Here is a 15,550-nt window from a genome sequence, read left to right on the forward strand (position 1 = left end):
CCAGTTTCCGGAACGTCGGCTATGTTTGGTAAGAAGATGGCGTGACATCGTTTTTCTTGTCCGCAATTAAGAGAAGAAATACAGATTGTGGACAGAACACATACAGTGACACTTGCAACACCATTCATCTTGTTTAATGCATATGATTATTCTTAAGTGGTTTTTCCTTGCCAAAATCTTATTCGTGCATTTCTGTGCAGAGAAGTTCCATGATAAAGTGCTCAAATTTGTTCCAGTTCCTCTATATATGTGTGTTAGGGGTGGGGTTGGGGTGGGGAGAGGAGATAGAAGGATGGAAGGGAGGGTGGAAAGAGGGGGATGGGTGATGCATTATAACATGGGAAGTGTGTGACAGTTTTAATGGGTCAGAAGGCCTTCTACAATGAAACATTTCTGAGTTCTGTGCTCTCTGTCTTTATGTTTCTCTGTCTGTCTCTGTCTCTCTCCAGCTGGCAGGCATCTGAATACTGACTTGTGACTGGCTCTCTGCCTGTGTGTATATCTCTACTCGGTGAATAACAATCTTGTACATGTCCCCCCCACTTCCCCCCAAAAACAACAACAACAAAACAACAAACAAAACAAAACAAACCAAAAACAACAACAACAACAAACAAAACAACAACAACAACAAAAAAACAACAACAAAAAACAACAACAAAGCAACAACAACAAAAACAGGAGGAACCACAACTTCTTCTTCTGCGTTCACTCGTATGCACACGAGTGGGCTTTTACGTGTATGACCGTTTTTACCCCGCCATGTAGGCAGCCATACTCCGTTTTCGGGGGTGTGCATGCTGAGTATGTTCTTGTTTCCATAACCCACCGAACGCTGACATGGATTACAGGATCTTTAACGTGCGTATTTGATCTTCTGCTTGCATATACACACGAAGGGGGTTCAGGCACTAGCAGGTCTGCACATATGTTGACCTGGGAGATCGTAAAAATCTCCACCCTTTACCCACCAGGTGCCGTCACCGTGATTCGAACCCGGGTCCCTCAGATTGACAGTCCAACGCTTTAACCACTCGGCTATTGCGCCCGTCGGAGGAACGACAACAACGCCCTCAGTTCCACAACCTGCCAACACAGACAGACTTCATCAGAACCGCGACTGCTCGGCGCCCTGACGTCACGGCCCAGTGACGTGTTCAGTCCCCCCGCCCCATTCTACGGTGTATGACGTCACTATGACGACCTCGAAAGAGATCGTGCAACGCCTGAGTCTGTTCAAGGTCCAGGGGCTCTTCGGCGTGGTGGTCGTCATGGCCCTCCTCGTCCTGGCGCACGAGCTTCAATATGTGAGCAGGTCCTCGTCACCCCTCTCCACCTGTTGGGGCGGGTTCGCGTGTGGAACCTCAAAGAAGCATCGCCAAGCAGGTACAGTGCAATGCAGTGCAGTGCTAAACAGTGCAAAGCAGTGCAATAAAGCACAGTACAGTGCAACACAGAACAGTTTAGAACAGCATGCACAATATAGTACAGTACAACATACGACATGATACGATACTATACGACTCAAAACCAGTGCAACGTAACATGATACAACCCAATGCAGCACAGTACAGTGCAGCGCAGCACGGCACATCACAACACACCACAGCCCAGTACAGTGCAGTACAGTACAGCACAGTTTAGTACAGTAAAACACGGTGCAGTGCAGAATAGTGCTGGGCAGGGCGGTACAGTACAGTTTCATTAATCCGATGGGGAATTATGCGTTCGTCATAAGGCTCGTCACTCACACCACAATTCTCTCAGCCCACAGTGGAGTCCGCCACAGGTACAAGGTTTGCTTTGGATTTGCGTGCGTGCGTGCGTGCGTGCGTGTGTGTGTGTGTGTGTGTGTGTGTGTGTGTGCGCGCGTGTGTGCTTTTAACCCACAGATTTGATCCAGGGTGGTGTATCGCCAAACCATTTTCTGTTTCGGGATAATTGTACTAGATATCGAATTATGTTTTAAACACCATTTTCTACTTGAAAACAACATTTATGTTTGCCGTGATCTTATTGCTGGATGTGCTCTTTGTGTTTTGTGATGATTTTTGTCTGTTTTTGTGTGATGCCTGGTTCCTTGGTGTTTATTTTTGACAATGGTGAATGTGATGTGCTTTGTTTTGCGGTGATTTGTGTCTGTGATGTTTGTGACTGTGATGGTGGCTGTGTTGATTTACATATTTTTATATTACTTAGTCTTAAATATGTACATTTTTAGCCATTGTCATATGGGACTGTGTTGACTGTGTACTTTTTTTTTTCTTTTCAATTTTTGTTGTTGTTGTTGTGGTATTTACATTACTTGGGCTTAAATTTTTATATCTTATTGTAAAGCGCGGTGAGCCCCATCTGAGATGTGCGGACTGTGCTAAAGAAGCCTGTATCTATTCATCATCATCATCATTAGTAGTAATAGTAGTAGTAGTAGTAGTAGTCACTTATCCCTTTAACTACCTGACAAAAAAAAAAAAAAAAAAAAAAAAAAAAATTGTGTTTCGTTTTATCATAATTTTGCCAGGTGGTCAAGTAGATAAGTGATCTTGTTGGTTATCTTGCTTTTATATTACTGCTGATGGCGAAGTATTTTCTTTATTTCAGTATTCTTATCATTTTATTTTAGTGATAACGTGTAACGCTTCTTTCTGCTAAAGTTAATCTCTATACTTGGTAGGCAACTTTCACGGGACAAGAGCCGGTGAAACAGGCCAAACTCTTCCCCTGGCTAGTTTATACCCCAGATATATAGCAGCCTAGGCTACTTTAACCCCCAGGGTTAAACCAGCCTAGGCCATGCCATACCCCTCCTGGCCGGAATATGCTCCCAGTGTAAACTTGCTCACCCAGCCAGTCTATAATAATTTTGTCAATAGTATTAATAATAATGGAAATTTATATTGCGCCTCCAAGCGATCAAGGAGCTTTACAATAATTGCAAAAACGTAATAACAAAGGAACAATATTATGATAAGGTGTATACGCTAAAACTTGCCAACAAACATATACAAAAGCAGCAACACACACAGCGCGCGCTCGCACACACACACACAAACACACACACACACATGCACATGATTGCGCACCCCCTACCCCAACACACACACACACACATGCACACACATACGCACGCACGCACACATGCACGCACGCGCGCGCACACACGCACACACATATGCACGCACGCGTGTGCTCGTGTTTGTTGCAACTACGAGTTCCGCATACGCTGACCGTTTTTGTTTGAAATCAGTATTTGTTGAAGAGATATTGATCTAGAATTTGAATACGTCACTGTTACCCATTTTTTCTTTTATCTGCTGGGAAAGTCATTTTTCTTGTTGTTTTTTTGTTGTTGTTTGTTTGTTTGTTTTTGATTTTTAGAATAAGCGCATTCAATCTTCTGAACATTGAGTTACTGCATAGACCAGAAGGTATTTCAGTTTTGCCCAACATTGTCTGTAAATTAGAACAGTTAAACCGTGATTTCCTGGAGAGAGAGAGAGAGAGAGAGAGAGAGAGAGAGAGAGAGAGAGAGAGAGAAGAGAGATTGGGCGCGGTCATGTAATACTGATGTACCTTTAAAAAAAATTTTTTTCTTTGTTTCTTTTCTTGCTCTTACGTTTTAGGGAAGACATCTGTCCTCCATACCATCTTGTTTTTTCTCGTTCTTTCTTTCTTTTTCGTTTCTTACATTTTTACATTACCTATAAAAATCATTCACGTCTTATTTATCCCTTCGCTCTTGTTGAAGCATGAAGGACAACTATCAAATAATTCCACGCCCAAAGTAAGACATTGAAACATTCAACACCATAACTAAACATTAAGAAAGCACAAATATATTTAGAACTATGATTAATATCTAAATATACAACTTTTGCAATTTTACTCAACTTACTTATAGCTAAAAAGCTTTTTCTATTTGTTTTGAATAATGTATAGAAAAACTGAAAACCGACTGTGTAGATAAATATTGTTGGCACATACTGATTTCCCTTTTTCCCCCATTTTGAATAAAAGTCCTTTGAAGGGTGGATGTTGTGTTTAAAAAAAAAAAAAAAAAAAAAAAAAAAAAAAAAATCCATCGTAGTTCACCTAACCGTCATTCTAAGTTTGTAAGTCTTGGCACCCTTCAAAGACCAGTGTATTTCAGAGAAAAAGTTGGGGTGGTCCATAGCAACACTGATGAACAAACAGTTCAGGAAGATGAGTCGGGTATGGTGGACTGGACCTGCAGGACTGAGGCTGCGAGACAGCTCCATTTCTTTAAACACTTTACACAAAACATGCAGACACAGAATGAAAACCAGGGTGGTGGGAAAGGAAAGAAGATCGAGAAGAAGATGAAGTGATACGGACATACAGACGCGCATCATTATAAAAAGAGTGAGATATCGCTGTTCGTGATACAGAAATGTAGAGTTTATACAAAAGATCCAAGTTGGCCTCTAGAACAGACGCAGACGATGCAGCCTATCTGAGATAAATTCTAAGACAAATACGTCACAGAAAAACCACACAAAGACAGCAAGCATATAAGAAACTAACGTTTTAAATGCATAAAGGCTGCTAAATACGGAGCAACTGGATAATCGACTCTTCTCTGTGGTGGCCATTGTGAATGAGTATCAGCCACGGCCGGAAATTCCGTTTGATTGGCTAGCAGACGGCAGACTAATAATGAGACGTCTTATTGCAGAGTTAGCCGCGAATCTAACCAATAGGCCTAGTCTGCCTCAGCTGGACATGGAACAGTGTATCACATCAAATGACTTTTGTTGCAGTTGCCAATCGCACAACCTCACCGGACGCACCACAGAGAAAATGGATCATCGCTGACGTCACCTCCGGAAAATGCACGAGCAGCGAACAAGCGCCACCTGGATGGAACATTCTACTGGCTGGCCGCACGGAGAAGAACATCACACGGCTGATGCTTCCCTCAGGCCTGAGCGGCGCGCGTGCCGTGAAGACGTCCAGCGGGCAGGTATGGAGATGGACCGACGCCGTCATCATCGCCATCGCTCGCGGGGCGGACCGGGTCGTGGAGGCAGACTGCTCCGTTCCGCTGACAGAGGCCGTTGAGGTGATGCAGGGCCAAGGGCACGACCAGAACTACGGCCTCATGTACAACGATACCCTTCTCTTCAACCCCTACGCTCACTTTGGGGCCTGGGCTCTGGCCCCGAGGGCCGCCCTGCACACGGAGATGTGGAACAACTCCAGAATGTACTACGTGAGAGACTTCAGCAAGGTCCCCATCCAACACGCCGTCTCTGACCAGTCCCAGGATGCTGTGGTCGCGCTCCGAACCGGAGGCGGTCGTGGGAACGGTGGCGCGGGGGTGAGGTTCGATCCCTCCTCTCCTCCCGTTTATGTGGGCCAGAGAAGCCTTTCCCCTGTGGTATCTGGCTGCAGTATGTATCACCGTGAAGCCTTCTGGGCCCTGATGGACCCTTGCCTGCCCTCCAGTCCGCACTGCCCCGTCCTCAGGGTGCTGCTTCAGCAGAGAATGCTCCGCGAGATGGACGCCTTCTCCGGATACCACCAGCTGGGCGGGTCATCACGACGGGGTGCCGTGCCCAGGAGCAGCCGCTCGCATCCCGCAAAAGGAGATGTTTCCCTGATGCCTCTCATCACCTTCCTTGACGCCTGGAAGTGCAAGGACGACTTTTCTTTCTATCACTGTCTCACATCGCTCCTCGGCCTTCTCCGGAGAGAAGGGCATCTATCCCAAGACGAGAGCAACAGGATGAAGCGGTTTCTGCCAATCCTGAAGAAACTGGGCATTCCTGAACCCCGCAGGGTGAAGTCCCCCTGGCGCGGAGTTCGGAGAGTCGGGGAGATACGGGTAAAGCTGGGTAGTGTGTCGACGTCTCTGGAGACTGGAGGGGCGGTAAGGGAAGAGCTTTTACGGACAGGTCTACAAAGACCTGTAGAGCATCTCTGCGGGAGCCGCCTCTCAGGCGGCCACGTGCTGCCCATGGAGCAGTGGAAGACTCCGGCGCTGTCGGACGTGGTGCTGATCGTGGAGTTCAACGCTAACAAGTTCTTCTGGAGGAACCTGGCCCTTACCGAGACCCTCTACCGACCCTACTTCAAGCACCTGGTCTATTGCGTGACGGACGTGGACGAGCTGATGGCAGGGGACAAGGCAGGGCTGCTTCAGCACGTGACGCTCGTGGAGGGTCTGGTCTCTTCCTGGTACTTCATGTACGGCTGCGCCACCGTGCTGATGCAGATGAAGCTCCGGGGCGTGCGGGGCTACATGCAGGTCGGGGACGACACCTTGCTGAACCCCTGGCGGCTCTTCAACACTTCGCACGACCTCCTCTTCCTGCACAGGTTCGGCGACAGAACTTCCTTCCTTCCTTCCTCCCTCCCTCTCTTTCCTTCCTTCCTATATCATTCCTTCCTTCCTCTATCTTTCTTTCCTCTATCTTTCCTTCCTTTATCTTTCCTTCCTTCCTTCATTCCTCTGTCTTTCCTTCCTTCCTCTCTCCATACTTCCTTCCTGCTTCTCTCCTTCCTTTCATTTCCTTCATTCTTTCTCTTCTTTTCTCCTTCCTTCCTTCCTTCTTCTCTCCATACTTCCTTCCTTCATTCCTACTTCTCTCTTTCCTTCCTCACTCCTTTTCTTCTTCCTTCCTCTTTCTCTCCATATTTCCTTCTTCCTTCCTTCCTCTATCTTTCCTTCCTTCCTTCCTTCCTCTGTCTTTCCTTCCCCCTTCCTTCATTCCTTCTTTTCTCCGTCCGTCCTACCTCCTCTCCATACTTCCTTCTTCCTTCCTTCTTCTCTCATACTTCCTTCTTCCTTCCTCTATCTTTCCTTCCTTCACAAAAAATGGTGGGTTTTTTTTTTCTCGATATAGTACTTTGATTTTTTTTTCTATGCTTGATATTTGCATTTTTGTGTGTGTGTTTTTATGTTCAGGGCTGGGTGAAAAAAAGCGTGTGTGTTTGCTTATCTCATTACCCTGGTAAAATAAAATTTCGTTTCGTTCCGTTCCTACCTCCTTCCTTCCTTCCTACTCTCCTTCCTTCCTTCCCTCTTCTTTCCTCTATCCTTCCTTCCTTTTTCCTTCCTTTCTTTCCATTCCTTTCCTTTCCTTCCTTTTTACTTTCCTTCCTTCCTTCACACCAGGTTCGGCATTAGGATCCCCGCCACCACCACGATCGTCAAGCCCTACTGGCGTTGGTGGCCGAGCGAAATGGGCCGCTGCCCGCTGCTGAAGGTCATGTCCGAGCTGGAGCACATCAGCGGGCTGCCCAGGGAGCAGTTGTTGCGCTGGGCCGGCGCCTCCCCGGACCTCCCCGCGGGCAGAAGACCCCAGACTTTCACGGAGATCCTGCAGGGAGACCGTGTGCGCGCGCCGACCGGACGACGGAGGAGACACGCAGTCACCAACTGCTCCACGCTGCCGGGCTCTGAGGTAAGGAGGCGAGAGTAAAAGATCCCGCGACTGAGGTAGGGAGACTGTCCAAGAGAACTGAGGTAAGGTGAGGTAGTGAGACTGTCCAAGAGAACTGAGGTGAGGTGAGGTAGGGAGATTGTCCAAGAGAACTGAGGTAAGGTGAGGTAGTGAGACTGTCCAAGAGAACTGAGGTAATGTGAGGTAGTGAGACTGTCCAAGAGAACTGAGGTAAAGTGAGGTAAGGAGACTGTCCAAGAGAACGGAGGTAAGGTGAGGTAAGGAGACTGTCCAAGAGAGCGGAGATTAGGTGGGGTAAGGAGACTGTCTCAGAGCTGAGGTAAGGAGATGTCAGTGAATGGAGGTAAGGTGGGGTAAGGAGACGTCAGAACGGAGGTAAGGAGAGGTAAGGAGACATCAGAGAACGGAGGTAAGGTGACGTCAGGGAACGGGGGTAAGGTGACGTCAGAGAACGGAGATAAGGTGGGGTAAGGAGACGTCAGAGAACGGAGGTAAGGTGGGGGTAAGGTGACGTCAGAGAACGGAGGTAAGGTGGGGTAAGGAGAGGTAAGGAGACGTCAGAGAACGGAAGTAAGGTGTGGTAAGGAGACGTCAGAGAACGTAGGTAAGGAAGCATCAGTACCAGAGGTGAGAAGACAGAGAACCGAGGTAAGGGGGTGTCCCAATGGTGGAACATATCACAGAGAATATACACATACACAATGTCTTTCTTTCCTTCATTCGTTCATTCCACCCCTCCTCCCTTCCTTCCTTCTATTCCTTATCACCTTTTTTCATTCCTTTCTTCCTCAAATCTTCATTCATTCATTCCTATCTACCATCCTTTCTTCCTCTTTCCTTCCATCGTTTTTTCCAAGTGTGGGCAAAACCCGCCACGAAGCAGACCAGACGCTTCCCCCCTTCTCTCCCCCCCCCCCCCCCAACCCAAACTTACTTCCTTAATTCTTTCCGACCTCCCTCCCTCCCCCTATTCCTTCTTTCCCACCTCACTCCCTCCCTCTTCTTTCCCACCTCCCTTCCTCCTTTCCAACCCCCCTCCCTCCCTTCTTTCCAACCTCCCTCCCTCCCTTCTTTCCCTCCCTTCCTTCTTTCCCACCTCCCTCCCTCCCTTCCTTCCCACCTCCCTCCCTGCCTTCCCACCTCCCTCCCTCTCCTCTTTTCTCCCTTCTTTCCCTCCCTTCTTTCCCACCTCCCTCCCTCTCCTCTTTTCTCCCTTCTTTCCCTCTCTTCTTTCCCACCTCCCTCCCTCCCTCCCTCCCTTCTTTCCCTCCCTCCCTTCCTTCTTTCCCACCTCCATCTCTTCTTTCCCACCTCCCTCCCTCCCTTCTTTCCCACCTCCCCCCTCTCTGCTTTCCCACCTCTTTCCCTCCCTACCTTTCCCACCTCCCTCCCTCCCTTCCTTCCTCCCTCCCTCCGATACTTTCTTCCTCCTTTCCTCTCTTCCTCCCTGACTTCTTTCCTTTCATCTCCTTCCCGCGTGCCTCTTTTCCTTCCTTCCTTCCTTCAAAATACGCCCCTCTCCTTTATTTATTTATTTATTTATTTTTTTAACCAGGTGTGGGCGAAACCCACGAGAGAGCAGGCCAGACGGTTGCTATACAACTACTACGTGGCCAACAACATGTCGGGGCTCTTCTATGGGAGGACCCAGGACTTTTACTATGTGCCCCAGGCCATGGCCCACGATTACCTGGCTGTGTCCCGACTCTTCATGCGGAACCAGGTGATGGTGGAGCTGGGCCTGCACGCCATCAACATGCTGATCACGGGTCCAGAGCGCGTGGCGGAGGTCCAGGGCAGCAACCTTTGGGGTGACGCCCGTCGATATCCGCCGCTCTTCTTCAACGCGTCGCATTTTTACCTGCATCCGTTCAAAACGATCGCATACACCTTTCATTTTCCGGACTTGAAGCGTTTCTACTGCGATGTTTACCTCAAGGAGTGGGCGGACAGGTTGAGGGCATATGTTGGGGGTGGTGGAGGTGGTGGAGGTGGTGGTGGTGGTGGCGGGAAGAGCCCTTGAGTTGGTTTGGTTTGGTTGTGGTGTGTGTGTGTGTGTGTGTGTGTGTGTGTGTGTGTGTGTGTGTGTTGTTGTGTTGTGTTGTGTTGTGGTGTATTATGTTGTGTTGTTATGGTGGTAGGGGGCGTTTGCGTGAACGTTTGTGGGACTGTGAAAAGCTGGTGTGGGTGGACTTGTCATGGTTTATTGTCATGAAATGCAAAAAGAATCACCAGACGCTACAGGACTAACAGAACGAAAGAAACTTTAATAGTCATCTGAAACGCCTCCATTCAAATGGATTTGTTTGAACTTTTTTCCTTGTCCTTTGTGTGTGTGTTGGAGTGGGGTGTGTGTATGGGAGGGGGGGAGGGGGCGGCGTTGTGCTGACCAAGCGGACAAAACACCTTAAGGAGTAGTGCGGGTCATCTGCCAGAGTTTTGGGCGGTGGTCTGTGTGCTAGTCTTAAGTCGTTATTATTAAACTATAAATTGAGACCCTGAATGTAAGCACTACACAATTAACGCAGTTAATTAGCCTTTCCCGTACGCCGTTGGTGTGAAATCACCCACATGTTTTTTGCTTGGTAACTCAAGTAATTTGGAAGCTACTTCATTCAAACTTAATGACTTTGTCCATGATGTATCATACTACATACCAGTTGAAAATTATTTTGTTTTATACATAAAGAAATAAACAGACAATGAATATCCTAGTACGTTGTGGGTGTAAGCACACCCATAACTCTCAAAGAATACACTGTACGTGCCGTTCGTCGTGGTATGGTGCCAATCATACCGTTACAAAAAACAAACAAACAAAACAAAAAAAAAAAACAAAAACGAAACACACACACACACACACACACACACACACACACACACACACACACACACACACACCACACACACACACACACACACACACACTCACACACAGACACACACACACACACACACACACACACACACACACACACACACAAAACCAACAAAAAAACCCCACCAGACAAACAAAGCCTTCGCGCCATACGTTGTGGATTTGACGTCACCCGTGCCTGCTAGAGAGAGGACAGAGAGAGAGAGAGAGAGATCACTTTCTTGGCCAACGCTCAGATATGGTGCCATCGGGATCAGGCCAGATTAGTTATTGCACTAGATGAAAGAAATAATTTATTTGCGATGTTAAATGAAATGCTTTTCTTGTACAAAAGAGAATCACTAGAACTAACTGACACGATTTTTTTTATCAAGTTGGAAATGCCTTTTGTGAGAACTAGGGGAAGTGCAGGTAATCTGGGCATGTTGGAAACATGAGCACCCCATTGTTCCAGCCACACACCAGCACATGTCGTACTTTGATGTCAAGAGCAGGAATGCACTTCATGTGTTTATACCACGTCAGAAATTTCCAGTCGATTCTTTGGCGGAAAGTACTTTATGAAAACTATTTTTACGAATTTCACCTTCTCTTATGAAAAAGTCTAGTCCGCAGATTATTTGAAGCCTTCGCCTGCTTCACTGAAATTGATGAACAATTGACGGATGTAACGAAGCATCTCTTGAACCCATACAGTAAACACACCATGCTCGTGTCTGTTACCGCATATGCGGAAGCCCCTGGAGCGATGGAAAGGTAACACCTCACTGTCTGAGGGTCTGCAGGGCGGAGCCCCCCTTGAAACTGACAACAAAAAAAAAAAAAAAAAAAAAAAAAAAATCACAAACCCAGTAACAGTGCAGGAATCAGCTATGTTTCATTGTTCTGTGTAGGTCAATATTACCTTTTCTGTTCCATTTATTTATTCATTTATTTTACATCGCACGACAAAACATACAGAAAAAAAGTGTTTTCTATAAGCCTAAACTCGGCTACAGTCCGATAGTCCGACGTGTCAATAGTCCGGCGTTTATTTGTCCGACATGACGATAGTCCGACATGTCAATAGTCCGGCGTTTATTTGTCCGACGTGACGATAGTCCGGCGTTTATTTGTCCGATGTGAAGATAGTCCGACGTGTCAATAGTCCGGCGTTTATTTGTCCGACATGACGATAGTCCGACATGTCAATAGTCCGGCGTTTATTTGTCCGACGTGACGATAGTCCGGCGTTTATTTGTCCGATGTGACGATAGTCTGACGTGACAATAGTCCGACGTGTCAATAGTCCGGCATTTATTTGTCCGACGTGACGATCGATCGTCCGACGTGTCAATAGTTCGACGCGTAAATTGTCGGGCGTTTATTTGTCCAACCTGACAATAGTCCGACGTGTCAACAGTCCGACGTGGCAATGGTTCGACGTAGCAACAGTCCGATATTTTGATACACTAAGTCCGACATGGAATTAATCCGAATGTCCATTGTTAATTGCAGGGAATTTTTTGTTCTAACCCAAGTTTCTTTATCCTTTAGATGTTTATTTCCTTTAAAAAAAATTAATAAATAAAAATCTTTATTATTCAAAATGTTACAAAAATAATGGCAACAAAAAGGCAGACAAGAAAAAACAACAAAAATTAAGGAAAACAAACAAACAAAAAAAACAAAGAAAAAACAAAAACAAACAAACAAAAAAACCCACACACATGCATGGAACACTTTTACATAACTTGCCATAGAGTCACATAGCATTCATAATGTATATCTATATACGTGTCCACATCCACACCCAAAAAATAAAGAAAAGAAAGAAAACCGCACCCATGTATGCATTTATAACAAAAATTAAATGAATTAGAAGAGAGAGAGAAGAAGAAGAAGAAGAAAAAAAAAAAAACCACATTCATTTCCAGAAATCGGACAAGGTGTATCTTCATTTGTGTGAACAGTCTTCAGTTACAATATGATCCAAATGAATGTAATAAGTTTTATTATGGCAAGGTCTATTCCATATGGTGCAAGATGATTGTTTTGATCTCGAAAACTGCTTTGATTCTATCAAGAAAGGATAAACATATAGTGCAAGATCTAAGAGAGGATTTATCTTTGGTTGTTGATCAGTGGGATGTAGTAAAACTACTTGACCTTAAATTGATGCGTGGCACATATTTAAGTATGACAAGTATTTTTCTAGTTTGTAACGTGCCGTAATTTGATGCAATATGTTTCTGATACTGGTGGTGTGCAATCTATCCTATACTTAAAATATATAATTCAGCATGCAGGATTAAGAAATAAGGATGTCTCTTCTGTTGATTTTAAGTTTGATATATGTTGGCATTTTTCGTTCAAAGTCAGTTCAAAAGCAGACCAAAAAGAATCGACACTATTCTCACTTTCTAAGTGGCAGAGACTACATGTGTCGTCTTGCCTAATTTTCATTCCTTTCAGAATTTTGTTGGTTGCGATTATCCTAAGAACAAGCCGAACGTGAAACCACTGGAAGATAACTCTCCTTTTTCATAATCACTGTTTATAGACCTAATAACTAAAGGACCTTTCTGTTTCCAAAAAAACCCCAAACAAACAAACAAACAAAAAAACCAAAAAAAACCCCAAAACAACAACAACAAAAAAACAAAAACAAAAAAAAACAACAAAAAAACCCACAAAAAACCACAAAAAAACACAAACAACAACAAACAAACAAACAAACAAACAAACAACAACAACAAAAAAAAAAGCTAAAAAAATTCTGCTGAAAAACCATCAGTACCAGGGCTTTTGTTGTTGCTCATATTCCTAAGGGCATAGGCTGCTTCTTCTGAAGTAATGCTACCTTCCAATTCAGTTATTTCTTTGGGTAATAGTTTAGGGATCTTAGATACAATATCTTCAATTTCACAATTTCTACTTATCTTTTTTTCATAAAACGTTTTAACTTCATTGATAATGTCGCTTTGATCAAATAATTCATTTCCTTTGTCTGAAATAGGTTTACCAATAACCATACTGACACTTTTTTTTTTTCAAAGTTCCAAAATATTTTGTTTTGTTTTTTCTCCTTGTAGTACCCATGTAGCTCGTGAGCGCAAAAGTATACCTTCCATTCTCCCCCTTTTTGCGAAAAAGATGTGAAAGTTAGGCATTGATTCACACAGAATATCCATGGTGTTACGAAAAAGATGTTGAAGTTAGGCATTGATTCACACAGAATATCCATGGTGTTACGAAAAAGATGTGGAAGTTAGGCATTGATTCACACAGAATATCCATGGTGTTACGAAAAAGATGTGGAAGTTAGGCATTGATTCACACAGAATGTCCATGGTGTTACGAAAAAGATGTGGAAGTTAGGCATTGATTCACACAGAATGTCCATGGTGTTACGAAAAAGATGTGGAAGTTAGGCATTGATTCACACAGAATATCCATGGTGTTACGAAGGTACTTACCCCCGTGATGATGCCGGGGGTCTTTTAGAATAAATAGCATTCCCACCTTTCGGAAATTCTCTGCCAGAATTTTCCACTTTTCTATCACTCTCTTTGTTTCTGCATTTTTTCTTTCTTCACCATTGTCTCCTTTTTTCTGCCTTCCCAGTCCATTCCCATTACTTTTTTCAAGCAAACCTTGACACTTTTTTCTCTTTTCCACAGTCTATGATGGACTGTCTGTGCTGTTTTGCTCTGGCGATTAAATAGTGAGGTGTAAACACTGGGGTGGGCACTTGCTGTCCATTCTGCAGTGTTATTTGCCTATATGGCCTTTTTTTAAAATGTATTTTTGTTTGGCTTTGAAGTATTGTTTTTGTCCTTTTTTTACGATTTTTTTTGTAATCTGGGGATGATGAATTAAGCGGAATGGCTGGCGTCCTCAGCATGGCCTAGTCTTATTTGCCATAAGAAGCTTAATGGTTGGTATACTGTTTTTTTGTTTGTTTTTTTTTGTTGTTGTTGTTGTTTTGTGTGTGTGTGTGTGTGTGTGTGTGTGTGTGTGTGTGTGTGTGTGTGTGTAGATGTGACAGTTTTGTGTTGACGCGGCTGAGCATTTGTATGGTTTGACAGTCCTGACATGGCCCTGTGCGGTCGGCTGGACTTTTAGCAACAAAAACAAACGAAGGTACTTCGGCCTTTAAGCGTTGTAAATAAAGGAGGGGAGGAGAATTTTGCTCAATGTTCCATCACACGAGGGTGATTCCAGACACTTTAGTAAAGTACTAATTTTCACTTTCGAATGTTCTCGTTTAAAAGACAGTTCATTTCCGTTCAGTGTTATTCAGCCACTCATTAAAAGACAGTTCATTTCCGTTCAGTGTTATTCAGCCACTCTTAAAAGACAGTTCATTTCCGTTCAGTGTTATTCAGCCACTCATTAAAAGACAGTTCATTTCCGTTCAGTGTTATTCAGCCACTCATTAAAAGACAGTTCATTTCCGTTCAGTGTTATTCAACCACTCATAAAAAGACAGTTCATTTCCGTTTCCGTTCAATGTTATTCAGCCACTCATTAAAAGACAGTTCATTTCCATTCAGTTTTATTCAACCACTCATTAAAAGACAGTTCATTTCCGTTCATTGTTATTCAACCACTCATAAAAAGACAGTTCATTTCCGTTTCCGTTCAATGTTATTCAGCCACTCACTAAAAGATAGTTCATTTCCACCCCTCCTACACCCCACACCCTCACCACTTCCCCTTTGAATTTGTTGAATTTGTTGGCTGAGCCCCCCCTTCGAATTTGTTGGCTGAGTCCCCCTTTGAATTTGTTGGCCGAGTTTCCCTTTGACCTGGGAGATGGGAAAAATCTCCACCCTTTCCCCACCAGGCGCCGTTACCGAAATTCGAACCTGGGACCCTCACATTGAAAGTCCAATTAACGCTTTAACCACTCGGCTATTGCGCATGTCGTGTGCCAGTGATATAATTAGATAGATATAACGTGATTTGGCCAGACGAGTTATTGATATTTGTAATATATTTAGAAAGATATAACTTGATTTGGCTACATGGGTTACTGATGTTTGTAATATCCTTGATTCCTTCCGTTGAGTGATCACAGTCAAGACCTGACTATTCTATCACTGAATAAAAGGGGGTCTGTGGAAGATACATTTAGGTCTACATAGGTTTCTTGAAAAAAAAAAAGAAGAAAAAAAAGAAGGTATATTCTGGTATTTATATCCAGGAGACCATCGACACAAAGGTGTCGACTGAGCTGGCCTCCAGAGCTCTCTAG

At 44.5% G+C, this 15,550-nt stretch overlaps 1 protein-coding gene across 1 annotated transcript; it reads left to right on the forward strand.

The window, feature by feature from the left end:
• The first annotated feature begins 1,196 nt into the window (after window positions 1-1,196).
• Window positions 1,197-15,550, forward strand: LOC143297648 (uncharacterized). The gene is made up of 5 exons (XM_076610065.1): window positions 1,197-1,386; window positions 4,782-6,342; window positions 7,142-7,430; window positions 8,986-9,396; window positions 15,500-15,550. Exons 1-5 carry the CDS (start codon window positions 1,197-1,199, stop codon window positions 15,548-15,550), a joined length of 2,502 nt encoding a protein of 833 aa, XP_076466180.1.

Source organism: Babylonia areolata, chromosome 23 (assembly GCF_041734735.1).
Source record: "Babylonia areolata isolate BAREFJ2019XMU chromosome 23, ASM4173473v1, whole genome shotgun sequence".
In the NCBI taxonomy this organism is placed as follows: Eukaryota; Metazoa; Mollusca; class Gastropoda; order Neogastropoda; family Buccinidae; genus Babylonia; species Babylonia areolata.

What these genes read in the sequence shown, in the direction of transcription:
- LOC143297648 (XM_076610065.1), top strand. Translation starts at nt 1,197, where the DNA reads ATGACGACCTCGAAAGAGATCGTGCAACGCCTGAGTCTGTTCAAGGTC. An exon ending in CCACGCTGCCGGGCTCTGAG is followed by an intron (nt 7,431 to 8,985) that starts GTAAGGAGGCGA and finishes TTTTTTAACCAG; the next exon opens with GTGTGGGCGAAACCCACGAG. An exon ending in CGGACAGGTTGAGGGCATAT is followed by an intron (nt 9,397 to 15,499) that starts GTTGGGGGTGGT and finishes ATTTATATCCAG; the next exon opens with GAGACCATCGACACAAAGGT.